At 49.2% G+C, this 16,023-nt stretch overlaps 1 protein-coding gene and 1 long non-coding RNA gene across 2 annotated transcripts in view; both read right to left on the bottom strand.

Moving 5' to 3' along the window:
• SREBF2 (sterol regulatory element binding transcription factor 2) overlaps positions 1-15,130 on the bottom strand; it is a 58,185-nt gene extending 43,055 nt beyond the window's left edge. Inside the window, exon 1 of the mRNA XM_027070620.2 lies at positions 14,869-15,130. Coding sequence (XP_026926421.2) covers positions 14,869-14,956 — 88 coding nt within the window. The 5' untranslated portion in view covers positions 14,957-15,130. The remainder of the gene's footprint in view (positions 1-14,868) is intronic.
• On the bottom strand, positions 7,976-14,143 carry LOC128316515 (uncharacterized). The gene is made up of 2 exons (XR_008300550.1): positions 13,781-14,143; positions 7,976-13,534 (listed from the first exon to the last, which is right to left on the bottom strand). It is a non-coding gene; the product is annotated as an uncharacterized LOC128316515 (long non-coding RNA).
• Positions 15,131-16,023: the final 893 nt, after the last annotated feature.

The raw sequence follows: 16,023 nt of genomic DNA, 5'->3' as shown, positions 1-16,023 counted from the left end.
AAAAGTCAGTGGTCATGCTATTGATGTTTAAAAGCAAAAATAACTCTGCAACAAAACTAATAAACTTATTTTCTAACTGGAAATCACATTTACATTTTATTTAAAATTACAGAGGTGGTTATGACTAAAATCAAATTCATTTCATATTGATTCTGTGTGGACAACACAGTAATAGCTATCACACTGATACTTAGTACTTTATATAAACCCTGAGACCACTATTATTAATAAGTGTGGAAAATAAGGTTCAAATAAATTAAATAACTTGCCCAAGCTCCCCCCCCCCCCATAAACTACAAAGTGGCTGAACCAAGATTTGAACTGAGATTGTATTTAGGTCTGAACTTCTCCTCTATGCGATTTTCCTCTAAAACAAACATTTCTTAGATTTTACAGTTATGCTCATCACCACTTGGGAGAAAGATGCAAGAGAGACCTGGAGTGACAATAAAGTAAGGAAAATTTGGGGGAAGGGGTGTCGAGGGGGGTGCTTATGTAATCCATCTCATTACTTCCAATATTAAGTTCAAAGCTAATGGAAGGTTAATCTCAGGGTAAGCATGCATGTAACTGACTCACCGAGGGAACAGGGGAGAGATATTTTTGCCTGGCTGTTTGTTTGTGAGCACACCTTCCTACCCAAATGATTAAATTATTCTCCAAATGAGACTTTCTGCCTTGACAAGATGCTCTTTCTAGAACAGTCTTTTTAAATCAGTAAAGACACATCCTTTAAGACACGCATTCAAGAAACATTAACTGAGTTTGCTATGCGCCAGACACAAAACTAAACGCTTCAAAAGAGGCACACGTTCTGATGGCGAAACCCTGGGCAAACATCTGCCGGGGCCAGGCACCAAGTGTTAAGATAAAGAGGTGCACAATGCAAGAAGAACCTGTATAGATAGCATGTTGCTTAAAAAGCCTTTGTTGTCGTTGATTTTTACTGCTATTTACCTGTTTGTGTGTGAGTATATATTTATACACAAAGTTTAAATATGTTTTTTGGTTTTGTTTTTGTTTTTTACTAGAAGAGAACCTCATTAGCACTGTCTCCCAGTTGTTTTTGCTTTTAACACTTGGCTGGCACTTTCACACATACTGTGGTATATATCTTCAAATCACCCTGTGAAGTGGTGGTTTCAAGTCCTCTTTTAAAAAAAGAGTCCATACGTGTAAAGTACTTAGAACAGCACCTGACACATAAGTTCTTGAAAAGTGATGGTGGTGGTTACACAGGAAGAAACAAGTCCAAGTCCAAAAAGGGGGTGATTTTGCACACAGTCTTAGGCAGGTGGGCAAGCGAGCGGCAGTGAGGTAGGAACCTCCTCCTCTTCCTCTTCCAAAGACTGTGCTCCTTTCACAAGCACCCTGCACCAGAAGTTGCCCCAACAACCACACCTTGGGGCTTCCTCTCCGGAAGTTCTTCATCGTGGATGCCCCGCCTCACGGCCCAGGCCTCACAATGCTGCAGTCAGTAAGCCAGCCAGCCGCACCACCCAGGCAAAAGCCCCACCCTGGGTCCCTGCCAGCGAACCTAGGCCTCCCAATCCTCAGGCAAGTTAGAGGCATCAGATTGTTGGCACCCCACATTTGAAAGGCTGTCCCTCTTTTTCCATTTAGGACTTTGCAACGTCTGCTCTTAGAAAGAGGTCAGGACTAGACTCTGAGAATAAGAAAAATCTTGAGTCAATCAGTAGTAGCAATAATAAAAATAGTACAGTAATTGTTAACATTTACTAAGCTCTTACTGTGCGTCAGCAATTGCGTTAAGTGCTTTGCATAGTTTCCTCATTTAATCTCACAACACTTTGAGGCAGATACCATTATCGCTTCCACTGCACTGACAACGAAAATGAGACACAGAGAGGTTAAGGAACTTGTCCTACGTCACCCAGTCGGCAGGTAGTGGAGCTGTAATTTGAGGTCAAGTCTCAGGCACCACACTGTACAGATGCTTTGGCTCCATTATTGAATGGATGTCACCAAACCGACCCTGGCATCAGGCAGATGCTCATTAGGTGCCTCGCTCATGAATGAGAGCCCACATCCTCCACCCGGGAAGGGCAGGAGCGTCATCTCAGGTCTTCCTGTATTTCCGGTCTTCACCTGCTCCCGCCCTGCACCGCTGTTCTTTCACTCTCCTGGAACAAGAGACTGAAAGGTGAGCAAGATGTGGACAGCAAGACTCCCAGGAACCAATCCTGCATTGTCCTGTTCTAGAAGACAAGGGCATTGCACTTCATGGTGCCAGATAACCAACTGAGTGTCAACAAAGTCAGGTGCAAGCTGAACCACCCTCCCGACTCTCCTGGGGGCACAGTCTCCACAGCAGGGGATCTCAACCTTGTTCATTCCTAAAACCAGTCAGGCAAAGGTGAAAGACCCCAACAACCCACCATCCCATCCTTCCACTCACTGCCCTCCCTGAGACTAAGGACAAAACAAATACTCGCAAAGCAGATTATGAAGTTGTGCTATGAACACCCACCCAGCACCCACAGACACTGTGTGCTATGTTGCTGGGGGCTGGAGGATGCTGAGCACCTAGCATGGGTCCCAGCCCAGGGCAAGGATTCCAAAGGGGTGTGGTTCCCTCCCCACCTTCCCATCTCAAAGGGAAAACCCAACCAACTCTCATCCACTGTGACAAGGGCAAGAACAGACAAGTGCCTCACAAAGAGAGGGCTGTCAGAGGGGGCGCCTGGCTGGCTCAGTTGGTGGAGCATCTGACTCTTGGTCTCGGGATCATGAGTTCAGGTCCCACGTTGGGCATGGAGCCTACTTAAAGAATAAAAAAGACTTAAAAAGAAAAAAGAAAGGAAAGGCTGTCTGCGAGTAGAGGAAGGACTGATCCACAATGGCAGGCAGTGGATGAAGAGTTTTAGGAGTTAAGAGAGAAGGAAGGTCATGGCAGACAGAGGAAACAGGCTGAGAAAAACCACCACACCACCAGGAAATGCCCTGCAAGCTGCTGAAGGGCAGAGAATGTGCAACAGAGTAGAGAAGTGGAGCGGCTTACAGTCGTGTTCTAAAAGGCCTTAAGGGCACCATAAGGCATTGGATCTTATTTTGGAGGCAAGGAGAGGCGCAGAAAATGCAGTGGACACTGGCCACTTTCGTTGTTTGTCCATCATTCAACCCAACCCTCCCATCAGCACCCTGCTCTTCCTTTCGGAGAACCCCCGTGAGTGGTCTTGGTGGCAGGTGAGGCTTCCCACCAGGCAGCCCTGATTCATGCATACCCGCACCAGGAGCATGACTCTGGCTGGAGTGACCCAGGAGAGCAGCAGCCCGTCAGAGATCACTGTCGCGGTGGGGTCCTAACCCTGTTGCCCCTGGGCTATCCTTAGCTCCTAACGCTACGCTAAGGCTATCCTTAGCTCCTGAGCCTCCCTTGGTTCGGGCCCATTTTCCAAGTTGGGCTCTGCAGCTTTCCGGTCAGTCCGTGCACCACTGTCCTTCCAATAAACTCCTTTTCTGTTCAGGCTAGCCAGACGCAGTTTCTGCGGCTCACCACCCAGCCTCCAGACTGATACAGAGCACACTGAAGCACAAGAGGGAGGGACCGGGTCAAAACCGTGTTTGAGAAAGATAACAAACACAGTTATCAAGACTGTAGTCTGTAAATCACCCACACACCCAAATGCCTTTCCAAAGGGCTGTTCCCTCGGCCTAGAATATGACTCCTCTCTCCTGCCCCTTTATCTAGCCTGAAGACCTCAGCTTATAAGGTACCTCCACAAGAAAATTCCTCTGATCCACCTTTCCACTAGTTAGGTGTCCCTCCTGGGCGCCATCCCAGACTTCCCACACTCAGATCTCAGGAGGTGCACCCTGGTGGGTTCTTAGACACGTTACAGGTTGAGAACCTTGATCCCACAGTGAATCACATGTTCCCAGAACATGCCAAATTACTCCCAAGTTTGGTCCAACTCTGTCAAAAAGAACATCATGACACTTTTCCCTTGTAAAGTTCTGTTCATTCTTCCCTCACATCTCAGCTCAAATGTCAAAGTCCCTGTGAAGATACTGCTAATTCCCTTCCTCCGTGCTCAAAACACTACTTGGAGTTTGCTTCTCTGTTATGGCCTCTGTTGCATTTCACTTTGTATTGTCTGGTTGTTTAGATGTCAGCTCCCTGAAAGTCGGGACTGTTTCACTCACCTCCAATACCCCAAGAGTCTAATGCTGTTCTGGGAATATAATAGATACTCACTCATGCTGAACTGGTTTGAACACGTCTTAAAAACTGTATTAAATTTTTTAAAAATAACTTCTGACCAGAAGGGGTTCCTAGACAGCTTTCCTGAGTCAGGACACATCCCACCTCATTCCCATGGGGCAGAAAAGTATATGGGATCCCATGTTAGAAGGCCCAAATTCAACTCCTGACTCCATCAGCATGGGGAATCATGGGCAAATTATTTTATTGGTCTCAATGTCTCATCTGCAAAATGGGAAGAAAAAGGAAGCATCTACCTCACAGCACTGTTAGAAAGACAAATGTATCAGAAGAACTTTTGTAAAGTATAAGGCTTCACCATCAATTTCACACTTAGCAAGAAGCATGGTTTCCCTTTTGCTGTGGGACAGAGAGGGCCTGAACTGAGCAGACACCAGTTTAGGTAGCTCTGCATCTGGTTCAGCAGTCGAGATTTCATCACTGGTCCAAACCAGACTCTGAACCCAACAGACCAGTTTCACAGGCCAGATGCAGCAGCCAGATTATAAGGGACATTTAGACACATATTCATTAGCAATTCCAAAGGCCTAAGGAATTCAGAAAGAGCTCTGCTTTTCCAGTTTCCAAACCAGTCAATGGTTTAGGATTAGTTTCTAAACAGAGGTTCGTTCCCCAGGGAGCCTTACCTGGTGGCCCAGGCTCTGGGATCTAGCTACTCTTTAAAAAATTCCATCAAGTCCACCAAGTTTAACACTTGAATACTGTGGTCCAGACGTGCAACACTTTACCCTGCACTCTGTGACTAGTCCTTTGTGTCCCGCCCACCACACCTACAAAAGCCCTTACGAAAGGAAAAAATACCGTATTCTAAAAAGAGGCCCTTTGGTCCTAAAAGTCAACTTGCAAAGTGAACTTCCTTATTCATTCTCAGATAGAGTCAAAGGAGAATGTCAGTTCCTGCCTTCTTCGCTTTATGTGCTGTCTCCCTTAATTCTTGGAGCGCCTGTGACATAGATGTCCCCAGTCCCCACCATACAGCAGAAACGAAGTCTCAGAGAAGTGCTGCAGGACGCAGGGAAGGTCACTTGAAGCGCTAGCACAGAGCAGGCCCCTCTTGGTAAACACCTGTCACCGAGTGTGTACCTGAGCAGAGGATCCCGGGTCTCTCTGGCCTTAGCCCACCACACACCATCTTGTGTTTGCAACTTGGAAGCCACATCAGACAGAGATGTGGCTGGCACAAGACACAAGGAAAGTACAGGGGGTTTGGAGTTAGACCCGTCTGGACTGAAGTCACCTTTCTACCACTTACGAGTTGTGTGATCTGGGCCTCGGTTTCTCATCTGTACATTCCACAGAATCAGGAGACAGGATTAAAAGCAACAACATTTTGGGGTGCTTGGGTGGCTCAGTCGGTTGAGTGTCCGACTTCGGCTCAGGTCATAATCGCACACTTCGTGAGTTCAAGCCCCACATCGGACTCTGTGCTGACAGCTCAGAGCCTGGAGCCTGCTTCAGATTCTGTGTGTGTGTCTCTCTCTCTGCCCCTCCCCTGCTCATGCTCTGTGTGTCTCTCTCAAAAATAAACATAAAAAAAATTTTTTAAAGCAACAATGTTTTAGAAGACAACACAGGTAAAGGGCCATACATACACACTGTGTGAGGGCAGGGTCCTCGCTTACCCTGCCAGCACGGTATCCAAAGCCCAGCTCAACACAGGCCCTAGGTAAAGGTCTGAACTGCAGGTCTGACTAGACGCTGCTGGGCCCACAGCTGGTGCTGCAGACACAGTGATTTCAAAACCTGGTGACGGATGGAAAAATAGAGGCGACTGCAGGGACAGTCAATAACTAATGAAGAAAAAGATGAATCACATTCTCCTAGGGAACACCAATGACTTAAGGTTCAAAGGAAGGTATTATGAAGACAACTATTCCTAACAAAGGGTACTTCCTAAAATGCCCGCCGATTTGGGTGAAAAGTAGCTGTAAGAGAATTACGGTGAAAGGAAGCAACTTCCAGAACACCACTTATAGTGATGGAAAGCCCCCAAAATTTTTTCAGAGAGGACGCACTGAAATTTCGGGGGCGGCAAGGGCTGCCGCCAAGAAACTACACGAAAGAGAGCGCAGGCAGAGAAGAAAGTCCCAATGGAACCACCTAAAACAAGAAACCAGTTTTCAAGTCCCCCAAAGCAGAGAGCTGAAAATAAGGAACTGCTGTACATTAAGGGGCAATTTGAAAAGTAGAGAGAGCAAGCAAATGAGATGGAAGCGGCAGAGGTGTCAGCCAGTCTGAACCACGAGCGTCCCAGGCAAGCGAAGGAAACATGTGAGGCAGAGGAAGGGATCGTTCAGAAAGCTGGTCGCTACTCACTGTCCAGTGGTCCTGAATACAGAAAAGTGAGGCACTGGGAGGCCAGGACGGAGGAGTCTGTATATTGTGGGGGGAGGGAGAAGGGATGGTGTGAGCTCTAAACTGGCACCCGTGTGGCAAAGTCAGGCGGAATAAAGGGACCAGAGTCTAGACTCCGCCGGGAAGCTGACGGGCACAGGCGCTCTCCTACACACCGTGGCGGGCAAACACTGGCACATCTTCTGTGGACAGCAGTTTCACGGGGTCTCTCAAAACCACAAACGCGTGGAGCCAGAACAGAATGTTAGTTCCTGCCCCTTCCTTTTATATGTTCCCCATCATTTGACTCTTGTGGCATCTGTGATGGAGATCATCACCAGCCCCACTCCGACCCAGCAATCCCGCTTCTGGTCCTTTCTCCTGCGCTTACACCCACACGTGTGTGAAAATGATGAGCGTACAAAGCTAGTCACCACAGCATTGTCTTTAATAGTAGGACTGGAAGCACCCTGATACGTCCATCAGAAAAGGACTGGATGGGGGCGCCTGGGTGGCGCAGTCGGTTAAGCGTCTGACTTCAGCCAGGTCACAATCTCGCGGTCCGTGAGTTCGAGCCCCGCGTCGGGCTCTGGGCTGATGGCTCAGAGCCTGGAGCCTGTTTCCGATTCTGTGTCTCCCTCTCTCTCTGCCCCTCCCCCGTTCATGCTCTGTGCTCTGTCTCTCTCTGTCCTAAAAATAAATAAACGTTGAAAAAAAAAATTAAAAAAAAAAAAAAAAGAAAAGAAAAGGACTGGATGAATGAAAGCACAGCAGTACATCTATGCAATGGAAAACCATGCAGCCCTGAAGACTAGAAAGATCTCTAATATATGTAGTTAAGTGAAAAACAACAACAACAACAACAACAAAGGCAAGGTGCAGAACAAAGCTTGTAGCATGCTCCCTGTGTAGGGATAAAAAGGGGAGCAAATATTAAAAGCCATGCTTATCTGCTTATATTTGCATTAAGGAAGTTTTGAAGAAGGTAAAGAAACTTAAGAATGAATTACTTGTGAGGAGGCGGGGCTGGTGGGTGCTAAGCAAATCGGAGCAGGGCAGGGACACGACTCTTCACAGTCCTTTCTCACATTTTTTAATTTTGCCATACGAATGTATTGCCTTTTCAAAAAAATAAAGATATTTTCCAAGTGGTTAAGTCCCAATCACCACAGTAATCACAGTAATTTACAGCAACTGGAGAGTTTCAAACATTAGAAGGGCTACGGCTGGCAAGGTGAAGGAGCTGTCACCCCTTGTGTCGCGGAGCTCTCTTTGGGAAACACACACCAATGAACTGACTCCAGAGTGACTTGCTCGTCGTATTCAGGACAATGGTATTTATTGTCCTGCAGGGACATGGATATGCAAGGGCCTGCCAGTGCAGGGGGCTGGGGGGTGAAGGGTGGGGGGTTAGGCTGGATCATCCGTCTATTAAAGCTCAACTGTTTCAACATCTAGCAACCTGTCAGTGAAAATGTTGTAACAATTCGTGCACGTGTTAATCAAGCTCAGACAGCATCCAGGAGATACAGACAGACGATTTGATCATCAGAACGCGCTTTTTGAATAAAGTTTTTTAAGAACTTTTTAAACTATGAAATGGAGGACAGAAGAGATCCAGTGGAGACAAATACAAAAATATATTTTTAAAAAATGCCAATACATGGGCTGAGTAGGAGAACAACAGAAAAGACTGTTCAGTGAACATTAGGCCAAAGGGTGTGAGTGAGAGTGTTTGTCAAGGGCAAAGCCAAACACACCCGGGAGGGAGGAGAAACCCAAGGAGACTGGTTCAGTGGCTCGAGCGAGCGACCCCAGAAAACTTTATATCCCAGGAAATGGAATGGGATGAGAGCAGATCAGGAGCTAAAACCGGGTAGAAACTAAATAAGCTGTGAGCAACAGCTGTACTTTCAACCCAGACATTAACCACAGTGATGTATACTCAAGTGTCAAAACAAAGTTTGTCTTGAAAAAGCTATACACAGGGGTAGAAAAGTAGATCTGTGCTTTACCTCACTGAGCAGTTTCCCCAAGTATGACTCACCGGAGAATCGTGTTTGGTTTCCACACCTCTCCTCACCTCCCAGTGGGGTGTTGGCCACACCCTCCCAACACTCACCCCTGGCTCACCGGGTTGGCCACTCCAAACTTCCCACCAGACGCGGACACCCTGGCCGGGGGCTCACACAACACCTCTGCAGAGTACCCCTTCGCTGCCGGCTGGTGTCGGGGTCTCTTTCAAAGATGGAGCTGACCGCAGGGAGAAGACAGCCGAGGACAGGCAGTGCCACCCAAAGGCTTCGAACGGGAAGGAAGTTCCTCCGCAGGCTGGGGCACCGCGTGGGCTACCAGCAGGAGGACCACATGAATGCGGGTATCTGACACAGTGAGCCCCACCCCCACCCCCACCAGAGCCCACGAAGTAGAGACAGCGACTGACAGTTCAGTCACATCAGTGTGTATTGCCATGGAATTCAGAACACCCAGGATAAAGACAAGACCCTACAAACTTCCAGAGGAGAAAACAGCTGGCACATGAAGGAAAGGGAATCAATTGGTATCAGATCTCAATGAGCAGAAGCTAGAAGACAGTTAGGCGATGCCTTTTTCTTTTTTCATTTCTTTTAATGTTTTTATTTTTGAGAGAGAGAGAGAGAGAGAGAGAGAGGGAGAGAGAGACTGACCAAGTGCGAGTGGGGGAGGGGCAGAGAGAGAGAGGGAGACAGAATCTGAAGCAGCCTCCAGGCTCTGAGCTGACAGCAGAGAGCCAGATGAGAGGCTCAAACTCATGAACCGAGCTGAAGACAGATGCTTAACTGATGAGTCACCTAGGAGCCCCATCAAACTTCTGATATAAAATTAGGTCCAACCTAAAATTCCAAACTCATCCAAACTATCAAACTGACATGAGGGTAGAACAAAGATATTGTAAGACAGACAAGGCCCCCCGCCCCCACCCTAAATTTACTTCTAATGTACTCTTTCTGAAGAAGCTGCTGGAGGATGTGCTCCATCAAAATGAGTGAAAAAATACCACCTAGGGAACAGTGGCTTCAATTATCACTCCCCAGGGTGATGACTAAGGTAATCCCAGGATAAGTGCGGGACACTGGAGCTAGACAAACATCAGATGGGGCAAAAAAGAGGGAGCGACAAGGGGGTAAAAGGAGCTAACTTCATATTGAGAGTTGCTGTCACAAGAACTAGGGCAGAATTCATTGAGAGAACACAGAAAGTTAAGCAAGGGAATAACCGGTATTATTACAGGGCCTAGGAAAAATACAAACAGCAACAAAAAATGTAGAGGATTGGGGCGCCTGGGTGGCTCAGTCGGTTAAGTGTCCGACTTTGGCTCAGGTCATGGTCTCGCCGTTCATGGGTTCAAGCCCCGCGCCAGGTTCTGTGCTGACAGCTCAGCGCCTGGAGCCTGCTTCTGATTCTGTATCTCCCTCTCTCTCTGTCCCTCCCCTGCTCACGCTCTGTCTCTCTCTGTCTCTCAAAGGTGAATAAATGTTAAAAACAAAAAAAAATTTTTTTTAAATTAAAAAAAAAGTAGAGGATCTACACATGAGAAACAAAAGGCTATGTCCAGACAAACTCCTGCCCACAAATGTTCACAGCAGCTTCATTTATAACAGTTCAAAAGTAGAAACAGCCTAAATGTTGGTCAACTGATGAATGGACAAATAAAACATGATGTATCCACACAAGGGAACACTCTGCTGCAACACTGATGAACCATAAAGCCATGCTAAGGGAAGGAGGCCACATATTCCATTTCTGTGAAGTGTTCAGAACAGACCAATCCACAAGGACAAAAAGTAAAACAGCTCACTGAAAAGTTTCTTGACCCTTCTCCAAAGAAAACAGCTGCCTCTACTTGCCATCATCCACTCACTCCCGACCTCTTTTTGGCTTATCTAGACTTGGACCCCTTCATCTGACTTCTCTGTCAAAGGCCGACCTCCCAACTGCCAAATCCCATGACTCCTTTCATGGCCTCGTCATCCCTGCTGTCCTCTGCAGCATGATCCCTGGCATCCACTAACCACTCCTTGAAAAGTTCACCTTCCTTCAGTTTTCTATCACACTTTCCTCACCTGACCTGACTTCCCAGGTCTATCTTCTCTCACCTCTAGCCTCAACTCCACAGTGACTACTCTTCAATCTCCATCCCCAGCTTTGACCTTTTCCTGGTTAACTGGCCTGATTTCCTAGTGGATGACCTCCCGCCCACCAGCACCTCAACCACTGCACATTTAAGACAAATGTTTATCATCTCCCCCAAGCCAGCTCTTCCTGCAGGCTTCTGAACTGTCTCAATGCCAGAGGATCAAAGCCCTGATGGGATCATAGAATTCCACCTCTACTCTGCCTTCAGGGCAAGGCCTTCACTGAGGCCCCAGCCTGTTATGTCCACCATCTTGCACAATGGCCACTTCCTATCCAAACCCCATCACCCCCTTAGTATTATCACCTCACACCCGAATAGCTGCAATTCCCTCCTAAACTGGGCTCCCTGACTCCACTCCTCCTTGCCCATCACCACAGTTTAATTCTCTTAAAACCTGTGATTGATGCGTCATTCCCCTAGTTCAAAATCCTCAGCAGGTCCCTCTCCACATTCCACAAAACATGTGCATCAGGTATGAAGACCCCCCAGTTTGGCTCCAACACACCTTTCAGACCTTATCTTCTACCGTTGCCTTATACACACCGCGTGGTCCAAGGACTCACTAGTAATCCTTGATCTCTAAGGCAGCCATGTGATGGTCATGATTCTGCCACCCACCCTTTTGGGTCTTACGGGAAGGACACCTCTGTCATTGTGCCTTTCCTGATCCCGGTGGAAAAATATCTCCCCTCTCTGCCTTTGCAGAAGACCTGGTTTATTACAACATGTGAGGCGCATTCTCATGACGCGGCTATCCACCATAAAAGAAAGTGCCCTAGATACTCTATCATCAGAGGACCGGAGGCCTGGGACAGCAGATCATCCTGCGGTGGAACGGGGCCCTGGAGACCAACTGACACATCATGCTTTGTTGGGCCTACAGTATGTTTCTTTAAAAAAAACAACCAACCACTTGGAGCCACCATTTAAAAATGTGGACATTTCACATAAAAATCCTGACTTGGGTACCTCTTGAAAAAGAGATGGCAGATCCCTTTGCCAAGAGGCCTCCCTCACCTAAATTAGTCTGCCCTAGTCATTCTGTATAACATGAGCCCGTGTTATTTTCTTCACGTGTCCTGCCAGAGCTATTCATTTAAGTGATTTGTTCCTCTTGTGTTTCTTGCCTCAAGAATTTAAGTTCACTGAGAGGGAAGAGAACGTGGATGTCTTGTTCAAAGCTATCCTCAACACTCTGTCCATCATAGGGGTACTTAGGAGCCACTCAAGACAGGTGCTGAATAAATGAATGGATGTGGCCTCCATGGACTCACGTCTTTGAAGGGCACTCATAGATTACAGCACAGATGAGGTTGCCCAGGGAAGGATCTTGCCCAACTGGTCTTCCAGGAGGCAGACATGAAATCCCCAGGCTGCAAGCTATGCAAACTGCACACCACCCCCCAACACACACATAAAGTATCTTTATTCATTCTCATGGTCTCTTCTTCCTTACCTGACTGGCTCTGGAAACAACGGGGCAGGTTACCCCTGATCTAACCCAACCCCAAAGGCTGTGTCTAGTACAACTTAGAATCCTGCCCAGCCCAAGGTCACTAGATTCATTCAGGTAGTCCACAAATACTTATTCTAAGTGCTAGAAATACAGCATGAAGGAAACAGAAGGACCTGGCATTCATGGAGCTGAACTTCTGGAGGGGGAACGGATGCATAAGAATTCAGGAATATTTGTAACTGCAGACCACTGGCCGTCAGCCTGCCCAACCCTTCTTGTGCTCCAAAACCTGGTCAAAGTCCACCTCCTTGGAGTGGTCTTCCTGTTATGCCAGCCTTGACCAGCTCCCTCAATGTTGACTTTCACTTATTGCCCTGTGAGCAACTGTAAGCTATTCTACACTGAGCATTACAGTTTTACTGTTATTCCTCTTAGGCTCCATGAGGCCATAAAATCTTCTTTCCTATCTTTCATGTTCCCTACAGCTCAGAAACCACAGCTGGCACTTGAATACTTGTTGACCAATTGAAGGCAAGGAGTCACTTTTTCCCAAATCTGGTATGGGGACCCGTGAAGCCATTGAACCACTGCACTAGTTTCCAGAATGTACATTTTACTCAGAAATCTACGGGGAAAAGGTTAATACTTGACCATTAGATAAGTGAACACATTACAAACTAAGAGAAACAAGAACTGGTTATGGAATGAGAAGGCAAAATGCACATGAATTTCTTCCGGTGAGCTTGCTGGTAGGCAGCCTCAGGCATACTTCTTACTGGCTGGGTAACCTTGGGTAAGTTAATGAACCACCTTGAGCCTCTGTTTCAGGATCTATGAAAGGGGATGAGAGTAGTAAAACAGATGTCTCTACCTGATGAAACTGTTGTTAAGGATTGAGAACATTCATGTGTATGAGTGCTTAACACAGTGTCTGGCACATACATGCTCAAAACATGTTAGCTGTGCTTCTTAAGTTCAAGAACCTCTCTCCTCCATTTGTTAACACATCTCCGTATTTAGGAGCACTTCGGAGGGAAATCTGTGGTAAGACTTGGGGCTTCAATTAAGGGTCTTAGCTCACTGCCAGAATGACCAGAAACAGAAGGCAAGGACAAGCCAAGGAGTTAAATGTTACAGAAGCAAAATGGGAAACATTCTTTTCAATTAACTGCTGTCACTTATCTCTTCCCCTAGAAGAGAATTCTCTGCGCCTCAGTTTCTTCATCTGTACAACAGGGATGTAGCTGTCGTTTCTGCGGGCAAGACTGTAGTGAAATCCTGGACATGACAGGACTTCATAATACTCATGAGCACGGGGCGCCTGGGTGGCGCAGTCGGTTAAGCGTCCGACTTCAGCCAGGTCACGATCTCGCGGTCCGTGGGTTCGAGCCCCGCGTCAGGCTCTGGGCTGATGGCTCAGAGCCTGGAGCCTGTTTCCGATTCTGTGTCTCCCTCTCTCTCTGCCCCTCCCCCGTTCATGCTCTGTCTTCTCTGTCCCACAAATAAATAAACGTTGAAAGAAAAATTAAAAAAAAAAACAACAAAAAAACTCATGAGCACAGTGCACTTGAGTTACTGCTTAAGACCATGGGTTCTGGACAATTTAAGGTTAGTGACCTTGTACAAATAAACATCTCGCCTCTGTCTACCATGGGATTGACCATGGGATTGTAGGGAGGCATAAGTGAAATAATATAAAGAATTTGGGGACTATCAGAAGAGCCTAACTACTGAGAGTTATTATTATGGTTATTAATCTATTCATTGGACTCCTCACTCCCAAGTGTCAGATGAAAGCCTGCTATAGTGACACTGGCTCAGGAACTGGGCTCTATAACCAGCTGGTAGACCTTGGGCAAGTAACTGACCTCCAAACTTTGGGTTTCCATGATCACAAAATGAGAGCATTGCAAGAGAGAATCCCCTGGGCTCCTACCAGCTCTTCCACTCCGCTGTTAAGGTCGCCGGAACAAAGGCTACCCGCTCCCCAGCCTGTCCCCGAAGGGCCACAACTCAAAATTCTTGCTGCTCAATTCCCTCTGCAGCGCGATAGCAGGAGCGCCCGAGTCTCCATCCCGGAGAGAAACGTCCATACTCTGCCGCCACCGCTCGCTTTCATCAGCAACTTGCTTCCGCAGGAGCTCCCTGCCCAAAGTTTCCCAGAGCGCCAAGTGACCCGGCCGCAAGTCACCCCCCGGAGGGCCAGAGAGGAGCGCGCGGAGCCTGGGGACCCTGTTTCGGTAATCCCAAAGCCGCCCCCGCGGCCGGGCGGGGAGTGACAGGTGCGACGCGGAGCTGCGGGAAACGGGAGAGCGGGACCTGGCGCGGCGCGTGTAGGCGCGCGAGGGAGGCGGCGGCCGCGCGCTCTCCTCGGGCTGCTCCCGCAGGGCGCTCGCGAGGCCCCCAGCTCCGCGCCCCCGGCCCCACGACCCCCGCTCCGCTTCCGGACACGCGGCACCGCAGAACCGAGCGGCCAGGCGGGGACCCAAACCCGCAGCACTCCGAAGGGTTGGGTTCCGCCGGGCCGACCGCGCGTGCCGATGCTTCCCGCGCGAGCCAGGGCTGCGGGGGGTGGGCGCACGCGCACCCGCGCGCTGCCGTAACCCCTTCCTCCCCGCGCGCCCCCGCACTCCCACCCACCCACCTACCACTCACCGTCGATGTCCCCCAGGGTCAGCTCGTCGCCCAGCTCTGTGAGCGTCTCCATGGTCTCCAGACCTCCCAGCTCGCCACTCTCGTCCATCGCCCGGCTCGGCGCGGAGGCCCCCCTACCTCCCCGCTCAGGGAGACGCGGGGGCGGTGCCGCCGCCACCGCCCATGACACCCAACAGCCCCCTCCCGGTACCGCCTCACCGGCCGGTGCCAGCCGCCGCCATGTTTGCGCCGCGCGGGAGGGGCGGGGCGGGATTCCCCCGCCCCAACCCGCGCCCTCTGCGGCCCCGCCTCCAGGCCGCGCGCCCCCTTGTTTGTTGTCAATGGGACCAGGCTCGTCGTGGCCAATCAGCGCGCGAAGCGGCGCGTGGGGTGATGGCGCGTCATCGATCAGCAGCTCAGATTTGCATAGCGAGGCCCTGCCCCGCGAGGGCTCGTAGCAAATGCGAAGTGAAGGCTCCGGGTCCTCAGCCCAACCTTACTCCCCTTGTTTAAAGGCGCCGCTCCATTTTCAGTTGGAGCTGCCTCTGCAAGCTAGTCCATCCACCGGCTGGGGGTGGAAGGGTTAACACCCTCCGCCCCCGCTTGCGGGTCGCCCCCGGAGCGCGCTGTGAGCACATTACGTCATCTTCCCAGCTGCTCCCCCGCCCAGCCTGCCTAGGAGAGCGGGTAGAATCAAACCTGGCCCCCAGCACTGGGGCCCGGAGGAGTCTCCATCATTGAAGTCGCGTTCCTAGCAAGCCCCTTGCAAAGGCGGAAATGGAGGTTCGCCGTGGGCCGTGAACTGTCCCAAGTGCAGAGTGCATCTTACAACCTCTGTGCCTTTGCACCTGCCGCGACCAAGCGCTTTACTCCTACGGTCTCACCCTGGGTCCCTCCGAACCTCCTGCAGACTTTTAAAGCAATGCTAGAGCCCGAGACCCACCACAGGCCTCCTAAGGTGTGACCCAGGCTTGAGCGTTTTGGCCGTGAAGCAGGGATTCTGACGTGCAGCCCGCCCACAAGTTCCCACTGCCCCACCTTGCAGCTGGTCTCCGTGTAAACAAATGTGCAGACCAGTAGGAATTTATCCTATGGAATAAAAGTTATGAGTGCTCAAAGTGCGCAAATACGTAAGTTCAGAGACGTAACTGGGGCAAATATTGGGAAGCCCAATAA

Source organism: Acinonyx jubatus, chromosome B4 (assembly GCF_027475565.1).
Source record: "Acinonyx jubatus isolate Ajub_Pintada_27869175 chromosome B4, VMU_Ajub_asm_v1.0, whole genome shotgun sequence".
Lineage (NCBI taxonomy): Eukaryota > Metazoa > Chordata > Mammalia > Carnivora > Felidae > Acinonyx > Acinonyx jubatus.
Note: the sequence above shows the minus strand (reverse complement) of the source record. Positions and strands in the feature narration are given on the sequence as shown.